The sequence below is a fragment of the Pan paniscus genome, chromosome 19 (assembly GCF_029289425.2).
Source record: "Pan paniscus chromosome 19, NHGRI_mPanPan1-v2.0_pri, whole genome shotgun sequence".
NCBI lineage: Eukaryota > Metazoa > Chordata > Mammalia > Primates > Hominidae > Pan > Pan paniscus.
The window spans coordinates 95,785,283-95,802,443 of NC_073268.2; the positions used below are offsets into that span (position 1 = coordinate 95,785,283).

General features: G+C 57.2%; 1 protein-coding gene across 1 annotated transcript; it reads left to right on the forward strand.

Moving 5' to 3' along the window:
• Nucleotides 1–250: 250 nt before the first annotated feature.
• On the forward strand, nt 251–11,699 carry ENPP7 (ectonucleotide pyrophosphatase/phosphodiesterase 7). Its single transcript, XM_003818258.5, has 6 exons — nt 251–699; nt 2,810–2,955; nt 4,557–5,183; nt 6,549–6,768; nt 7,417–7,563; nt 11,274–11,699. Exons 1-5 carry the CDS (start codon nt 447–449, stop codon nt 7,545–7,547), a joined length of 1,377 nt encoding a protein of 458 aa, XP_003818306.1. The 5' UTR covers nt 251–446; the 3' UTR covers nt 7,548–7,563; nt 11,274–11,699.
• Nucleotides 11,700–17,161: the final 5,462 nt, after the last annotated feature.

Here is a 17,161-nt window from a genome sequence, read left to right on the forward strand (position 1 = left end):
ACCACTAAAGGCCTGGAGAGGGGGTCCCACCCCAGCCTCACCTGGGTCTCCTGGGGTCAGGGTGAGCTGAGACAGAGGGACCACCTGTTGCTATGGGAGAGGGAGAGGGCACGACTTTCCCAGTGGAATGGGCTCCTGCTGTGCTCTGAGCCCTGGGTCACTGTCCCCACTCTGGGGAGGGAGGGGAGGAGCCTGGAGCACCAAGGGCGCGGCTGGCAATAAAGGCAGATGCTCAAGTTGATGCCACCCCACGCACGTGAGGCTGGGACCAGGGGTGGCACTGACACGGCTGGGGAGCCCACTCCAGAGGTACGACCCGGGGATGTACACAGCCACATTCCAAAGACGCACGGGATGAGATCAGCCTGGGTGACCCTGGACTTTGTCCTCCTCGGCAGGAGCCAGCCCTGTGCACCCTGTGTGCCTGTCCATCTGGAAGGCCCAGCATGAGAGGCCCGGCCGTCCTCCTCACTGTGGCTCTGGCCACACTCCTGGCTCCCGGGGCCGGGGCACCGGTACAAAGTCAGGGCTCCCAGAACAAGCTGCTCCTGGTGTCCTTCGACGGCTTCCGCTGGAACTACGACCAGGACGTGGACACCCCCAACCTGGACGCCATGGCCCGAGACGGGGTGAAGGCACGCTACATGACCCCCGCCTTTGTCACCATGACCAGCCCCTGCCACTTCACCCTGGTCACCGGTGAGTACTGCCCTGTGACGGGGCCTGGGGGTGGGAGGGCCTGAGAAACCAGATGGCACAGAGCCCTGTCGTGCAGGATAAAGGGGAGAGGTCCTTGCTCCAGGCACAGGACAGAGCCAAGGGGACCATTAGGAATCCTCACCGTTGGTAGCAACAGATCCGGGACAAAGAAAAATGACCTGGGGGGTCCTTAAACCCGTGGCCACAGCCAGGGCAGCAACCCCAGAAGGCTTCAGGAGGAGGGGAGTGTGGCGGGCTCCCCGCTGGCTCCCATGGCTCCCCTCCCCTGCCCGCCCCTCCAGCTGGCTGTGTCAGCCTCTCCCTCTCCCTTCCATCCTTTCCATTTTCCACCCAACACCTCCCTGACAGATCTGCCCAGGCTGTAGACAATACAGACATAGGTTTTTAAAAAGCCAAATATGGGGCCAGGCTCAGTGGCCCACGCCTGTAATCCCAGCACTTTGAGAGGCTGAGGCGGGCGGATCACTGGAGGTCAGGAGTTCGAGACCTGCCTGGCCAACATGGTGAAACCCCATCTCTACTAAAAATACAAACATTAGCCAGGCATGATGGTGCATGCTTGTAATCCCAGCTACTTGGGAGGCTGAGACAGGAGAATTGCATGAACCCAGGAGGTGGAAGTTGCAGTGAGCTGAGATCGCACCACCGCACTCCAGCCTGGGTGACAAAGCAAGACTGAATATTTTATATATATATATATATATATATATATATATATATATATATATATGAGGCAAAGACAGGAGGATTGCTGGAGTCCAGGAGGTAGAGGCTGCAGTGAGCTGCAATCACACCACTGCACTCCAGCCTGGGTGACAGAGCAAGACCCTGTGTCAAAAAAACAAACAATAATAAAATAATAAAAAGCCAAGTACCACAAAAAAGGTGTTAGAGAGTTGAAAAGCAATTGGCCCTCCCTAGGGGCTCAGCCACCTCCCAAACCTGCGTCATCCTCCAAAGACCCTGCGTGGGTGTCCCAGGGCGCCTGCAACAAAGATCTGCAGACTGGCTTAAACCCACAGAAACGGATCCGCATGCTTCTGGAGGCCAGAAGGCCAAACCCAGGGCATTGCAGGGCTGCATCCACCCGGAAGGTTCCAGCAGAGGCTCCCTCCTCACCTCTTCTGGCTCCTGGGGCCTCGGCAATCCTTGGCATTCCTGGGCTGGCGGCAGCATCACTCCGCCCTCTCCCCACATCTCCCCAGGGCCTCTCCCCACGTCTCCCCAGGGCCTTTCCCCTGTGTGTGTGTGTCTGTATTCAAACTTTCCTCTTCTCACTAGTACACCAGTCGCTGAATTTCGGGTCCACACTTCTCTGGTATACATCCCCTTACCCTAGCTAATCACATCTGCAAAGACCCTATTTCTAAATAAGGCCACGTTCTAAGGTTCCAAGTGAGCATGAATGTGGTGGGACAGCATTCACCCCAACACAGGCAGCTCATCCCCACACCAGCCTTTCTGCCCCTTCCAACCGCAAATGGAGGTGTGCGGGTCTCCCGTCTGCACAGCGCCTCTTTCGCTCTCTGTATCGCAGATGAGGACGGGAGGGACCTTCTCCACATCATCTCTCCTTTTGCACCTTTTGGACTTAGTACCATGTGCACGTGTTTCCTGTACAAAAATAAATTCAAAAAATCTCCTGGAGCTCCACGTGGTTCACTGAAATTCCTGCCTGGGATCTCGTCCGATGGCTGGGCCATCATTTATTTAATGAGTTCCTTCCTGACGGCCGTGGAGGTCGCCCGCAATCTTTTGCTAAAGCAAACAAGGCTGCCACCAGGATCCCTGCACACGCATTCGTGCCTGTGTGCCCGTCCAGCTGCGGGACAAACTGAAAGTGGAAGTGCGATTGCTAAAACAGGTCAAAGAACACGTGTCTATTTGTCTCGGACATGACCTCGAACCTTGGCTCCCACGGGGCAGTGCAGGAGGAAGTCTGCTCCCCCCAGCCCTGCCCCAGGCCCACTCCCCACCCAGCACACAGGGAAACCTGGGCTGTTTTGACTTCGCCTCTTCCAGCCCTGGGTCCGGCCTTCGCTGTGACCCCGGTCCATCCCGCCGCCCTCTGCACCTCTTCCTCCCTCAGGCAAATATATCGAGAACCACGGGGTGGTTCACAACATGTACTACAACACCACCAGCAAGGTGAAGCTGCCCTACCATGCCACGCTGGGCATCCAGAAGTGGTGGGACAACGGCAGCGTGCCCATCTGGATCACAGCCCAGAGGCAGGTAATGTCACCCCTGCCCATACTGACATCGCAGAGCACCGGGGCACCTAGGCCCAGGCGAGGCTTGGAACCATGTGAGATCCACGGCAGGTCCCTTCCCCACTCCAGGGTCTCGGGGCTCCTGGCCTACCCTGGCACAGAAGGGTGTGAAGTAGGGCCCCAAAAGGGGCAGGTGGTGGGTGCTGGTGAGGACTAACCAGTGAGCTACGTCCGGCTCGGCCCATGGACACAGCCCTGCCCGGTCCTCTCTGGGGGGCCCTGGGAGCAAGAGGGATTGCTCTGTCCCCCTAGTCGGAGGGAGAACTGCACCCTTGGGCCCTGCAGCATTAGGGGTGAGGGTCGGACAGGGAAGATCACTGTGACTCAACAAGAAAGTGTTTAACAATTAGACAACTTTCTCCCTTTCCACATCCCTGTCACAGCTGAACAGCTAAATTCTAAAGGGCCAAAGACAAAATGAGAGGTGGGTTACAGTATTGACCCAGGAACCCCCCCCCCCACCCCCAGTTTGCAATGCTCTGGGGGCTTCCTGGCCCAGAGGCGAGGCTTCCAGTAAACAAAGTCAGTGGAGGTTTCCAAGATGACGCTGGAATAAATGTCAGAGCCCACGCCCACCCCAGAGCCAAGGTATCCACTCAAGCCGGGGTTCCCTCACTCCAGAAGGATCATAGACACACTCAGGGCTCCTTCCACCGGCTGGTGAGCAGGAAGCCAAGGTAGAGACCCTGGCATCGCAAGGCTCTTGATCCAATGAAAGAATATCCTGGGGGAGTGGACGGGCAGGTGGGATGGACAGAGGGCCGGGGGGAACACACAAATTCTAAATAAAGCAGCAGTCAAGTTAGGGGCAGACAGGCGGCCAGGCAGAAGGCTGGAGGGGCAGGTGGATGGGACACATGAGACAGACAGACTCATGCCTGGACCAGAGCCCAGCAGGGCAGGCCAGACTGAGGGATTAGAAGGAGATGCTTTCTGAGCAGTGTGGCCTCAAAGCAGGCATCACAGCCCAGTGATGAGGCAGACACTGCGTATCTGGGAACATTTTTTTTTTTTTTGAGACGGAGTCTCGCTCTGTCGCCCAGGCTGGAGTGCAGTGGCGCGATCTCCGCTCACTGCAAGCTCTGCCTCCCGGGTTTACGCCATTCTCCTGCCTCAGCCTCCCAAGTAACTGGGACTACAGGCGCCCGCCACCACGCCCGGCTAATTTTTTTGTATTTTCAGTAGAGACAGGGTTTCACCGTGTTAGCCAGGATGGTTTCCATCTCCTGACCTTGTGATCCGCCCGCCTTGGCTTCCCAAAGTGCTGGGATTACAGGCATGACCCACTGCGCCCGGCCTCTGGGAACATCTTTATACTGATGTCTTGTTTAGTGCTCAAGTCCAGTGGGCACCTGTTGTTTCCTCTATAAAATCAGGTTTTACCCCCATAGAACATGAGATCAGGAATGTTTTAGAAATTAAAGGCCCCGCAGCTGCAGCTAGGAGCAGGGATGGGTGGGTAGAACAGAGAAGTAGGCACGTGGGGGACAAATGTGTTCACAGGCATGAGACAAGGGGCAGCCCACTGAGGAGTCCTGTCTTTCACGCTGCCTTGTCTGGCAGGGCCTGAGGGCTGGCTCCTTCTTCTACCCGGGCGGGAACGTCACCTACCAAGGGGTGGCTGTGACGCGGAGCCGGAAAGAAGGCATCGCACACAACTACAAAAATGAGACGGAGTGGAGAGCGAACATCGACACGGTGATGGCATGGTTCACAGAGGAGGACCTGGATCTGGTCACACTCTACTTCGGGGAGCCGGACTCCACAGGCCACAAGTACGGCCCCGAGTCCCCGGAGAGGAGGGAGATGGTGCAGCAGGTGGACCGGACCGTGGGCTACCTCCGGGAGAGCATCGCGCGCAACCACCTCACAGACCGCCTCAACCTGATCATCACATCCGACCACGGCATGACGACCGTGGACAAACGGGCTGGCGACCTGGTCGAATTCCACAAGTTCCCCAACTTCACCTTCCGGGACATCGAGTTTGAGCTCCTGGACTACGGACCAAACGGGATGCTGCTCCCTAAAGAAGGGAGGCTGGAGAAGGTGTACGATGCGCTCAAGGACGCCCACCCCAAGCTCCACGTCTACAAGAAGGAGGCGTTCCCCGAGGCCTTCCACTACGCCAACAACCCCAGGGTCACACCCCTGCTGATGTACAGCGACCTTGGCTACGTCATCCATGGGGTGAGTCGCCTGCTGGAGGCACCACCTCCAGGGGCTCCCTCCCCAGGCTCTGGGTCTCCCTTTTTTTTTTTTTTTTTGAGACCAGGGTCTTGCTCTGTTGCCCAGGCTGGAGTGCAATGGCAGGATCTCAGCTCACTGCAGCCTTAAACTCCCAGGCTCAAGCGATCCTTCCACCTCAGCCTCCTGAGTAGCTGAGACCACAGGTGCACGCCACCATGCCTGGCTAATTTTTGTGTGTGTTTTGTTTTGTTTCATTTGAGACAGAGTTTCACTCTTGTCATCCAGGCTGGAGGGTAATGGTGCGATCTTGGCTCGCTGCATCCTCCACCTCCTGGGTTCAAGCGATTCTCCTGCCTCAGCCCTCTGAGGCATTACAGGCGCCTGCCACCATGCCTGACTAATTTTTTGTATTTTTAGTGGAGACAGAGTTTCACCATGTTGGCCAGGCTGGTCTCGAACTTCTGGCCTCAGGCAATCCATCCGCCTCAGCCTCCCAAAGTTATGGGATTCAGGTGTGAGCCACCGTGCCCAGCTGATGTTTGTATTTTTTTGTAGAGACGGAGTTTTGCATGTTGCCCAGGCTGGTCTCAAACTCCTGGGCTGAAGCGCTCCTCCTGCCTGGGCCTCCCAAAGTGCTGGAATTACAGGGGTGAGCCACTGCGTCTGGCCTCTCCTTCCATCTCCATAGAGGCACTTCCTGTTTCTAGCTGGTCCCCAGTTTGAGGAGTGTCAGCACTGAAGGGACACTTCCTTCACTATGCAGTAGGGTGTGTGCACATCTGTGTGTGCCCTCCACATTCAGGCACCAGGCAGTGGGAGTGTGTGTGCACGTCTGTATCCATCATGACCAGGCACTGTGTGATAGGCGTGTGTGTGTGTGTGTGTGTGTGTGTGTGTGTGCATCCTACGTGTCCAGGGTAAAGTGTAGAAGTCTAGCCCCAAGGGTGACATGGAAGAGGTAGGAAAGAGTCAGGAGCCCAACCTCCCCTCAGCAGACGGCACAGGGATGCTGAGCCGGAAGCGAAGCACAGATTAGGGAGCGGACATCCCCGGAAAGGAAGTGACCGATGGAAGGCAGCGTTGAACACCGCACAGGCGGCAGGCCCCGAAGCCTGGAGCTGCCCGCTCCACTCCCATTTACTCAGGGTCTGGTCTCCATTCATTTAACTGGACCTTCCCTGAACTTCACTCTTTAGGGTGACTGATCTTTGGAGGCTCAGAATTCGGGGAAACTGAGTCTTGGAACCCCTCCAGCCCCCACGTTGGTGCTCCTTCCTAAGGGGGTGTTCATAGGGTGGATACGGTAGGCGGAGAGGGTCTGTTGCTCCCAGCAAGGACCCAGGACCCTTGCCCGCTCCCCGGCAGAGAATTAATGTCCAGTTCAACAATGGGGAGCACGGCTTTGACAACAAGGACATGGACATGAAGACCATCTTCCGCGCTGTGGGCCCTAGCTTCAGGGCGGGCCTGGAGGTGGAGCCCTTTGAGAGCGTCCACGTGTACGAGCTCATGTGCCGGCTGCTGGGCATCGTGCCCGAGGCCAACGATGGGCACCCAGCTACCCTGCTGCCCATGCTGCACACAGGTGAGGGCAGGGTGCCCCAAATCCCCGCCTGCTCTGGTGTGTACATGTGTGCACACGTGGGTGCCTGCCTGCCTGTGACCAGGACACCCTTGAGCCCCGAGTGGGGCCGCCTCCCCTGGCTTTGGAGAACACCAGAATGTCTCACATTCCCACAACACGTGACCTCTCACGAGCACCTCATGCATCTCGGACGGCACGAGAGGGCGAGGGGGAGGAGTGGGCAGCCTTGCTCAAGAAGGGGATGGAGGGAGCGAGGGTGGCCCAGGTGGGCCTGCTGTGCAGAGCCCGCCTCCTGGCTGCTGGATCCCCACTCCCCACCACAGCAACCTGAGGGCCTCCTTTCTGGAATCTTCCTGTATCAGCCTCCCACACACACACCTCCCCACCGGAACCTGCCCCATCTTGGCTACGAAGGCCACCTGGAAACTGACAAGGTGGCGACCCCGGTGGGGGCCTGGCTGGAGAGGGGTGGGCTCTACTGAGCAGGGCTATGAAGGGCCGTGGTGGACAAGGGCCATGGGACCAAGGGGGCGGTGAAAGAGGAAGTAGGGGCTCGTGGGGACCACCAGAGGACCCCGAGTTTACTGTGGAGGAGCTGGGGTGAGGAGCCATCCCTCTCTCCCTCACAGGTCCTCTGGCTTTCCTTAGAGTCTGCTCTTCCGCCTGATGGAAGACCTACTGTCCTGCCCAAGGGAAGATCTGCTCTCCCGCCCAGCAGCAGGCCCCTCCTCATGATGGGACTGCTGGGGACCGTGATTCTTCTGTCTGAGGTCGCATAACGCCCCATGGCTCAAGGTCAGAGACCCAGAAGGCAGAGGCGGGAGGGTGGCCCCACGCTCCCTGACCCTCCACCCTGATGTCCCAGCTACAGTCCTAGGCAACCAGAACAGAGCTGCCAGGCCCCGCCAAGCAGGTGACTCCCACTGACCTCGCTGCCACAGAGAGGCCATCACCCCTGAGATCCCGAGGCTGACCCTTCCAGCCTCTCTGCTCTGGGCTTGGAGGTCTTTCCAGAGCAGACCACCCGGACCAGTGGCCAGAATTCCCACCCTCCCCCAAAAGCCAGAACTCCCTCAGCCTCTGGCCAGAGCTGCTGCCTCCCCTCCTTCCTGCCATCTCTGTGCTCCACTGGGATAGCTCGGAAACCGTCACCTGGGGTGCATTTGGGAGGAGAGCTCTGGGGCTGTGTTCCTGGAACTCTCCAGGAGCCTCCTAGGACACGCATGAGGTGTGTTTGGTAGGAGAGCACCAGGGCTATATTCCTGGAACTCTCTGGAAGCCCACCTCTGAGGACACGCGTGGGGTGCATTTAGGAGGAGAGCTCTGGGGCTGCATTCCTGGAACTCTCTGGAAGCCCACCTCCAAGGACACGCATGGGGTGCATTTGGGAGGAGAGCTCCGGGGCTGCGTTCCTGGAACTCTCTGGAAGCCCACCTCCAAGGACACGCATGGGGTGCGTTTGGGAGGAGAGCTCCGGGGCTGTGTTCCTGGAACTCCCCAGGAGCCTCCGAGGACAGTGCTCCCTTGTCTGTCTGTGCAGCCACAGCCTCCTAGGCCAAGCAGAAGAAAGTCATTCATTCATCCCGAAAATATGTAACGGGAGCCAGCTCCATGCCACGCTCTGGTCTGGGCTCAGGATATGCAGCGAACAAGACAGTCCAGGACCTGTCATTTAAAGGTGCAAGAAAGCAGAGAACACAAAAGCAAATGAATCCACGCACAGAGTGCTCAGATGCTTGTGATGGCAAAGAAGAGACGGCCACAGGCAGGGACGAGGCAGGCGCGACCTTTTCATTTGCCCGGCCTGGAATGGCCTCTCTGAGAAGGTAGATTTAGGGAGAAAACCAGAATGACGAGAAGAAGCCAGACACACCAGGCAGGGGAAAGAGCCAGGGACAGGCCCGCGGTGGGACAGGTTCGGCGTGTTTGGGATGAGACAGAAGGCCAGTGTGCCTGCAGGTTGGCACAGAGCGAGGCTCTAACAGGAGCTGACCACAGCCCCAAGGCAGGAGGTTGTCGGATGCACAGCGGGGAGCCCCAAGCTGAGGTTACACAGGGTCTGAGGTTGATGATTAAATGAGTGGCTCCCACTGCTGGGCTGGGGACAGAAACGGGAGCAGGAAGTGGCCAGTTTGGAGGTGGCTGCAGGGCCCAGCCAGACATTCCAGTGGCGGGGCAGAGAAGCTGCAATGTGCACAGATTCCAAATACCTTTAAGAGGCATGACATTCGAGGTTTGTGGACAGATTATGTGGGAGGGTGAAGAAAATACAAAAATGAAAGATGGGTCCAATGCTTGGGTCCTGAGCCACTTGCTGACATGCTAAACCGTTGGGGACAGGAGTCAGGGGGGCCGAGACTTGTTTCGGCCATGATCAGCCTCAATGCCGGTGACACGGCCACGTGCAGCTGTTCCTGGGCACAGGTTGTGCAGATGAGTCCACAGCCAGGGATGCAGTTTAGTCTGGCAATTTAAATTTGAGACTTGTCAACACAAGCTATGGGACTCAATGAAAGCCCCCAGCCAGAAGGAGTGGACTGAGAAGAGATGGTGACCACACCACTCACTGAGAAGGTGGGGCTGGTGAGACAGGAAAAGCCAAGAGCTTGTCATGGGTCAAGAGGGGAATGAGGCCAGGTGCGGTGGCTTCCGCCTGGAACCCCAGTACTTCCAGAGGCCGATGCAGGAGGATCGCTTGAGCCCAGGAGTTCAAGACCAGCCTTGGCAATATAGTTAGACCCCGTCTCTGTAGGAAGTTTTTTTTTAATTAGCTGGGCATGGTGGTGCGTGCCTGTAATCCCAGCTACTGGCAGGGAGACTGAGGTGGGAGGATCGCTGGAGCCCGGGAGGTGGAGGCTGCAGTGAGCCTTGTTCCTGCCACTGCACTCCACCATGGGCAAGAGTGAGACCCTGTCTCTACAAAATAAATCAATGAAAGAGAAAGGAGCGGGTTTAGGGTTTAGAGAAGTAGGAATGTGGAGATGTGTGTGGTGGGGAGGACCATTCATGCCAAATGTCACATCCGGAAGGGGACCAGAGGACCCTTCAGCCCGAACCCCTCAGGCAGACGAGGATGCTGGAACCCAGAGGCGTTAGCTGACTGGTCCAAGGGCACCAAAGAGTGGCCGGTGGTGTGTAAATGCCAGTTTTAAGGTCCTGGTCCCGAGTACTTTCAGCCACAACGCCTGCCTCTCTGTGCTCAGGGGCTTGGTTCCTTGAAGCAAGTCTTCCAGCACTAGGCAGGGAGGTGACAAGGTTTCCATGGCGCTAGAGTCCACAACCATTTGTTCTCCACATTAACCAAGAGAGGGACTCAGAAAAAGTCGTTATTCAGACTCACACACACGGAAATTGAAGCACGGAAAATCAAAGATCATGTGACTCTGCATATTCTCACATGGCTTTTCCCCAGAGGAGCAGCCACGGTGGCGTCCTAGCAAACCTGCTCTCCAGATCCCCCTCAAAAAGCCCTGGTGTTGGCCCTTACCCATTTCTGCGGCGTGAATACTCCCACCATGGCCCATTTCAAGCTACCAACGTGAGGTCACCGAACACAAAGTAGGGAAGAAGCCCGCAGAATCATCTTTCACAAGCAGCATCTGCTGGGCTGAGCAGGTTGCTAAGAGCTGGGGGGTCCGAAGTTTTCATCACAGCCTGGTAAAGTCCATTTGGAACTAGGCTGTCTTCTGTGACTAGCTTCTTTTCTTTTCTTTTTTTTTTACACAGATTCTCACTGTGTTGCCCAGGCTGGAGTGCAGTGGTGCAATCACAGCTCACTGCAGCCTCGACCTCCTGGGCTCAAGCAATCCTCCCATCTCAGCCTCCTGAGTAGCTGAGACTACAGGTGTGCACCATCATGCCCAACTAATTTTTTAATTTTTAATTTAAAAAAAGAAAAGCAAGCTATGTTGCCCAGGCTGGTCTTAAACTCCTGGCCTCAAGCGATCCTCCAGCCTTGGCCTCCCAAAAAGCTGGGATTACAGGCATGAGCCACTGGGCCCAGTCCCTTGGGCCTGTTTCTTTCCTCTGAAGCTAGTGTTGAAAAGTGGCCAGTTAAAGGCACATTGTGGAACGGACGCAGTCCTTGCCCTGACTTTACAGAGTCCTCCTTCCCCAGCCAGAAAAGCGGGCAGAAGACTAGGGGAAGCTCTTCTGCCTCCTGGGATCCGCACACTGCCAGCCAGGCCTGGGACAGTGCCCACCCCTCCCCTCCCAGCCCTGGGAGAAGGGTCTGAAGCCTGACATCAGCACGCCACCCCCATGTCCACACCTGCCCCGCACCTGTGCCCTCCCAGGAATCCCTACACAGGCCCTTCTCAGCGCAGCCTGGTAGGGCCGCCCCCTTCCACTGCCTGCCGCCCCCCCTCCCCCAGCCCACCATCCTGTTTCCCACGACCCCTCCCTCCCAGTCCAGCCGCACCGCTGCTTCACCTGTCCCACCAGACCCGCCCTCAGCCTGCCCCATCCTCTCCTCCCAGACCAACGCGTGCTGCTTGCTCTTCCAGGAAGCCTCCGGGAGCTGCCCGCAGGCCCTGGGCCGGCTGTCTCGCTGTGATGCTCTGCTGGTCGCGGACGGACCCTGCCTCCCCAGCTTATCCCAGGCCAGAGGCTGCATGCCACTGTCCCCGGCAGCGCCAGCCCCTGCTTGGCTGTTATGGTGCTGGTAATAAGCCTCGCAGCCCAGGTCCAGGGCCCCCGGCGAGCCGGTCCCATAACCGGCCCCCTGCCCCTGCCCCTGCTCCTGCTCCTCCCCTTCGGGCCCCCTCCTCCTGCAAAACCCGCTCCCGAAGCGGCGCTGCCGTCTGCAGCCACGCGGGGGCGCGCGGGAGCTCTGCGGGCTCTGGAACCTGCAGACCCGGCCTCGGTCAGCTGGGAGGGGCCCGCCCCGGCACAAAGCACCCATGGGAATAAAGGCCAAGCCGCGACAGTCAGCACGGGGGAGACTTTTCCCTAAAGCCTGCCGGTTTCCCGACGGTCCCACCATTGACCCCAGCGTGGGATAAATTTCTAACTCCTTGCCAGGCTTCACAAGCCCCGGGGACCCCTCCATTCTCGTTAGGGGTGGGCCCTGGTTGGACGGCTGGCCAGTCCTGGAAAAGGGGTGAGTTTCCTAAAAGGAAGGGGGGGAGGCATGAGGAGGCTTTTTGTGAACGATAGGGAAGCAGCATCTGTAAGCCACAGTGCTCAGCAAGAAATCACGTTAAACCAGGCGGAAACACCGCAAAGAAAGTCGCGTGGATTGGCTCTGACACAGGACTGGGGTGGCCGTGGCCAGGAGCCGAGGGACCCTTCCACACCTATTCTCCTGTGCATTAGGAGCATAGGCTTTGGAGTCAGATAAACTCATGTTCCAGCCCTGGCCCCCCACCCAGATGCTGTGGCGTTGGCAAAGCAGTTGACCCTCCCCAGCCTGTTTCCTCATCTGAAAAAGTGGGATAATGAGGACCATGCCTGCCTCCCTGGGGTACCTGAGAGTAAGGTGGACACATTGCGGGGAGGCTGGCACAGAGGCTGGCCCCAAGCAGGTGCTCAAGGATGGCAGCCCCTGGGAGGATTAAAATCCTGCCCTGGGAGGTGCTGGGTTTGTCAGTGCCACCCTGCATAGTAAACCAGCTGGGACACCAGGAGACGCCGTCTTTGAAGTCTGAGTTTGTCAGATCTGCCTATTTCCCTGCCTCCAAAGCCCGCAGCCCCTAGCCCCCACCCCGGGTCTCCTGCTTCAGCTCCATGGAGTCTCCAGGGCCCATCCCAGCCTGCTCTCTGCAGCAGCCTGATTGGCTGCCTGGGGCTGAAGTCCTGCCTCAGCCTGAAGAGCCTGGACTTTGGCCTGGCCTGTGGGCCCCCTGCCCCACAATCCAATTGTTCTTCCTGGAAGGACTGCCCCGGTCCCCATGCCAGTGCCTGCAGCCACACCCCATGACACCCAGGCCAGCCACCCACCTGCACAAGCTCTGGCTCTGTGGCTGGGCTGGGGAGGGGAGGGGGGGACCCTCCCTGGACAGGCCCAATTCCAGTCTCAGCCCACCTCAGCCTGCCCCACCTGGCCAGAGGAGACCAGGTAGAGTCCACATCCACATCCTCGGAGTGGTGAGCGCTCCACAATGCCGGCATTGCCACTGCCCAGTCTCCAAGAGAAGCCCTGCCTTCCTCTGAGCACCCCCCCTCCACCACCACCACATTTGCTCAGCCCTGTTCATCAGCGTTGCAGGGGCTGGGTCAACCAGAGCTGTGAGAATTGCCTCATCCACAGAAGAAGAAAAGAAACAGAGAGGAGAAAGAAAGAAGAGAGACAGGAAAATAACCAAGTCTGTCTCACATTCAGTATTCCATTGCTCCAGATGTCTGGTGTCACAAAGGCATCACCAAGAGAGTCCTGGTGGCTGGCCGAGCACTCGCTGATGGAGCTTCCGGTGTCAGAAGCATGGGGGCTGAGGCCTGGCTGCATGCATGGGGGGCTGATTTTCCTATCTGTGCAGCCCTAGGTATCAAATGTGAGGGGTGCCACCTTGAGCAGCACAGTCCCAGTTCAAATCCAGCTCCCCCTCTCCAACACCTGCTTTGTGGCCCTGGGCAAGTTGCTAACCTCTCTGGGCCTGTCCTCCTCTGTAAATCCAGGACCAGTGGCAGGACCTGTCTCATAGGGTGGTCTCAGTGATAACATGAGTTAATATTCACAAACAGCTGCGAACAGGGCCTGCTGCATGGAAGACCTGGGTGTTAGGAAGAGACAGGGCAGCAATTACCTTGTATCAAATTGTGAGAAAGTCATTCACTCTTTTAGACTCACCTCCAAACCTTCTTGCTTCTCTAGCAGAACGTCTCTGGTCCATAAATCCCACCCCTAACAGGTGTCTTCTGTGACATGAAGAGAGGCACCAGGCTCAGAGCTCCAGCAGCCAAGCAACAGCATAGGATGGACGGGTGCCACAGCTTGATTTGCCTTGTGTTTGTTTTTATAATCACCTTCAATTTTTGGTTAGTGCTACTCATTTTTCATTGACATCTGTTTTTTTTCTTTTTCCTTTTTAAAATTAATTTAAGCGATTTTTTTTTTTTTTGAGACAGTCTCACTCTGTCACTCAGGCTGAAGTGCAGTGGCGTGATCTCAGCTCACTGCAGTCTCCACTTTCCAGGCTCAGGTGATCCTCCTGCCTTAGCCTCCCAAGTAGCTAGGACTACAGGTGCCTGCCACCTTTAATTATCAGCATGCCGGGCTAATATCTGTATTTTTAGTAGACATGGGGTTTCACGCTGGTCTCCAAATCCTGACCTCAAGTGATCCACCCACTTTGGCCTCCCAAAGTGCTGGGATTACAGGCAGTAAGCTACTGCACCCAGCCAAAAGAGTCTTTTAAAAAATTAAATTAGCCGGGCACAAAGGCACATGCCTGCAATCCCAGCACAGTGAGAGGCAGAGGCAGGAGAATCGCTTGAGCCCAGGAGTTCGAGACCAGCCTGGGCAATATAATGAGACCTCGTCTCTACAAAAAGTTTTAAAATTAGCCAAGTGTGGTGGTGCATGCCTGTAGTCCCAGCTACTCAGGAGGCTGAGGTGGGAGGATCGCTTGAGCATGAGAGGTTGCAGTCGGCCGAGATCGTACCACTGCACTCCAGCCTGGGCAACAGAGCAAGACACTGTCTCAAGAAAAAATCATATTAAGTAACAAAGAATGAGCTGATTCAAAGAGAAATGTTGACTAAGTAATAATGAAGGTGGCTGGGGGACATGACAAATTATATACAAGAGGTTGGCCAACGGCAAACCTGCTGGGGGTCATCAGGCTCTGGCCTGCCTCCTCTGCCCGCCAACCATGTGGCCAGCCCAAGAAGTTTCTGGAGAGTAGCACTGGCCTCCCATGGGCAGCATCCAAAGATTCCCCCCAGTTTTCCCTGCCAAATGCACGGTGTTTCCCGGGTGCCCTGCACCCTTCCTGCCTATCAGATGACCAAGTTCAGAACTGCTCAACACCGACCTTGCAATCGACTATGCAAAGCTCATTTTACCATCGGCCCAACTGAAACAGACTCGGAAGAAAACCACAGGTGACACAAAGCCATGCACTGCATACTGGAGCCACTTGGAGCTGACTGGGGACGAGTCATACCGACACATCATCCACACAAACCTGTCAACCCAGATCCTTCTCTGAATTTAGCCAGTCCAGGTGCTAGCAGTAACACACAAAACATCCAGGTACTGACTGGGGTGGTTCTTGCAAGGCAGGTCATACCACTGGGACACAGAAAGCAGGCTTGGGGACAGGCATGGTGGCTCACTCCTGCAATCCCAGCACTATGGGAGGCCGAAGCAGGTGGATCACCAGAGGTCAGGAGTTCAAGACCAGCCTGGCCAACATGGTGAAAGGGGGATCACCAGAGGTCAGGAGTTCGAGATCAGCCTGGCCAACGTGATGAAACCTCATCTCTACTAAAAATACAAAGATTAGCCAGGCGTGGTTGTGGGTGCCTGTAATCCCAGCTACTCGGGAGGCTACAGCAGGAGAATCACTTGAACCCGGGAGGCGGAGGTTGCAGTGAGCCAAGATCGCGCCACTGCACTCCAGCCTGGGTGACAAGAGCGAAACTCTGACTCAAAAAAACAAAAACAAAAAAAAAAACAGAAAACAAAAGAAAAGTGAAAGCCAGCTTGGTTAGGCAGCCCCTCCCCAGTAGAGTCAGCTCTGTGTACTGTCACCAGGAGGCGGCGCTCTTGGGCCCCTCAACACTCCTGGAAGCCTTCCTCACTTCCTCACTTCCTCAGGCACCTTTTGAAGCAGTGAGAATTGAGAACCCCCTTCTGTTCCTCCACCTCCTCCCTCTCCTCCTCCTCCTCCTTCTTCTCTGAAAAAGCTTCAGTCCTGCTCAGACCCAGCCTTGAGATAGTGGTCAAGGATACTTGTTTGCTGAAGTCTTAGATGGACCCCCAAGTGAGCCCTGGTAGTTCAGAGAGGAGAACTGGAACCCTCAGGGCCAGGTTTTTCCGGGGAGGTGGGGAGGGATCCCCTGAGGGAAGGGATCCCCTGAGGGAAGGGATCAATAGTCCCATCCCTAGCACAAAGACCACCGTGGATCAGTGGTTTCCAAATCTGAGCAAGCCTCAGAATCACCTTGTGAGATCTGGGGCGCGGGGGGCACAGGCACATCCGCTCCCACACTCCTTAACCTGCAGGTCTGGGGTGGGCCTGAGACTCTGCATTTCTGACCAGAGCCTGGGTGATTCCGCTGCTGCTGGCCTGGGCCAGACACTCCAGAATCGCTGCACCTAATAAAGGTTATGGATAAATGAATGCATGAGGGAGTGAAAGCTGGGCCTGCCCATCCTCCTCAGGTTAAACGGATGAAAAGGCAGCACCACCCCTGGGCCAGGAACTGGGCAGAGGAGGGAGGGGAGCACAGGCACCTCCAGGCTCAATCCCAGTGGGGCCTGGCCAGCTCCTTCCCAGAGAGGCGCTGCTTGCTTATGCAAACAAGCCCTTTCTTTCCAGAATGCAGGGAGCACGGGCCCAGATTCTCTCCTCTGCACTGACGTCCAGCCTCTGTCAAAGGCAGGGACTTCCTTGGTTCACCATCAGCCTTTTCTTGTGTCCCGGGTCGGAACAGGAGAACCTGTAGGTTCGTGTAACTGACAAGTCTGTTCGCGATGCCGTCCTGGGCTCCTTAAGGACTGGGCTCCCCATGTTTAGAATGGGCGGATTCATCTCCCACAAGCCGATCCTAAGAGCCAATAACCACGCCTGAGGCTTCCGACCTAGGAGCTGCAAACACCTGGCGCGGGGGACTCTCAGGGGAAAGAAACAGCAGGAATTACCCTGTCCCCAGCTCCAGGCCGGCAGAGGACCCGAGTGAGGTCCCCGGGTTCCCCGGGCAAGCAGCAGGGACCGAGGAGGGCACCGCGTCCCGACCTCTGCCCCGGCGCCCCACTAGGAGGGATGTCAAGGCGAGGGAGGATTCCCAGGGGTGCGTGCTGGGGCAGCCCAGTTCCTCCGCGGGCTTCTTTGGGACGAGCAGCCTCCCCTCCCCCACGCCCGCCGTCTGAGGTGCGCAGGGCCCCCTCCCCACTGCAGCGGCGCGGGGGCTGCAGGAGCATCTGTTGCCATGGTGACGCGCGGCGCTGCGCTCCTCGGATCCGGCGCCACCGCCGCCACCACCGCAGTCCAAGAAGCCGAGAGCTGGGGCTCAGGCGGGACCGGGACACGGGCATCCCGCACACGCGCCACACACACTGCACATGTGCGACGGGCATCCACGCACGCTGCACACCCGCACACTCACAGGCACACTCATGCGCTTGCCACCCCATCCTCCCACCCAGACATAGACACACAACACACACGCACACACTGCACACACCTGGCACCGTGTGCACCCTCATGCCACAACCAGCCACACACCC

Excerpts from the sequence above, each read along its gene's own strand:
- ENPP7 (XM_003818258.5), top strand. The coding sequence starts at position 447 with ATGAGAGGCCCGGCCGTCCTCCTCACTGTGGCTCTGGCCACACTCCTG. Across the intron at positions 2,956-4,556 it reads GGATCACAGCCCAGAGGCAG|GGCCTGAGGGCTGGCTCCTT; the intron begins GTAATGTCACCC and ends CTTGTCTGGCAG. Across the intron at positions 5,184-6,548 it reads TTGGCTACGTCATCCATGGG|AGAATTAATGTCCAGTTCAA; the intron begins GTGAGTCGCCTG and ends GCTCCCCGGCAG.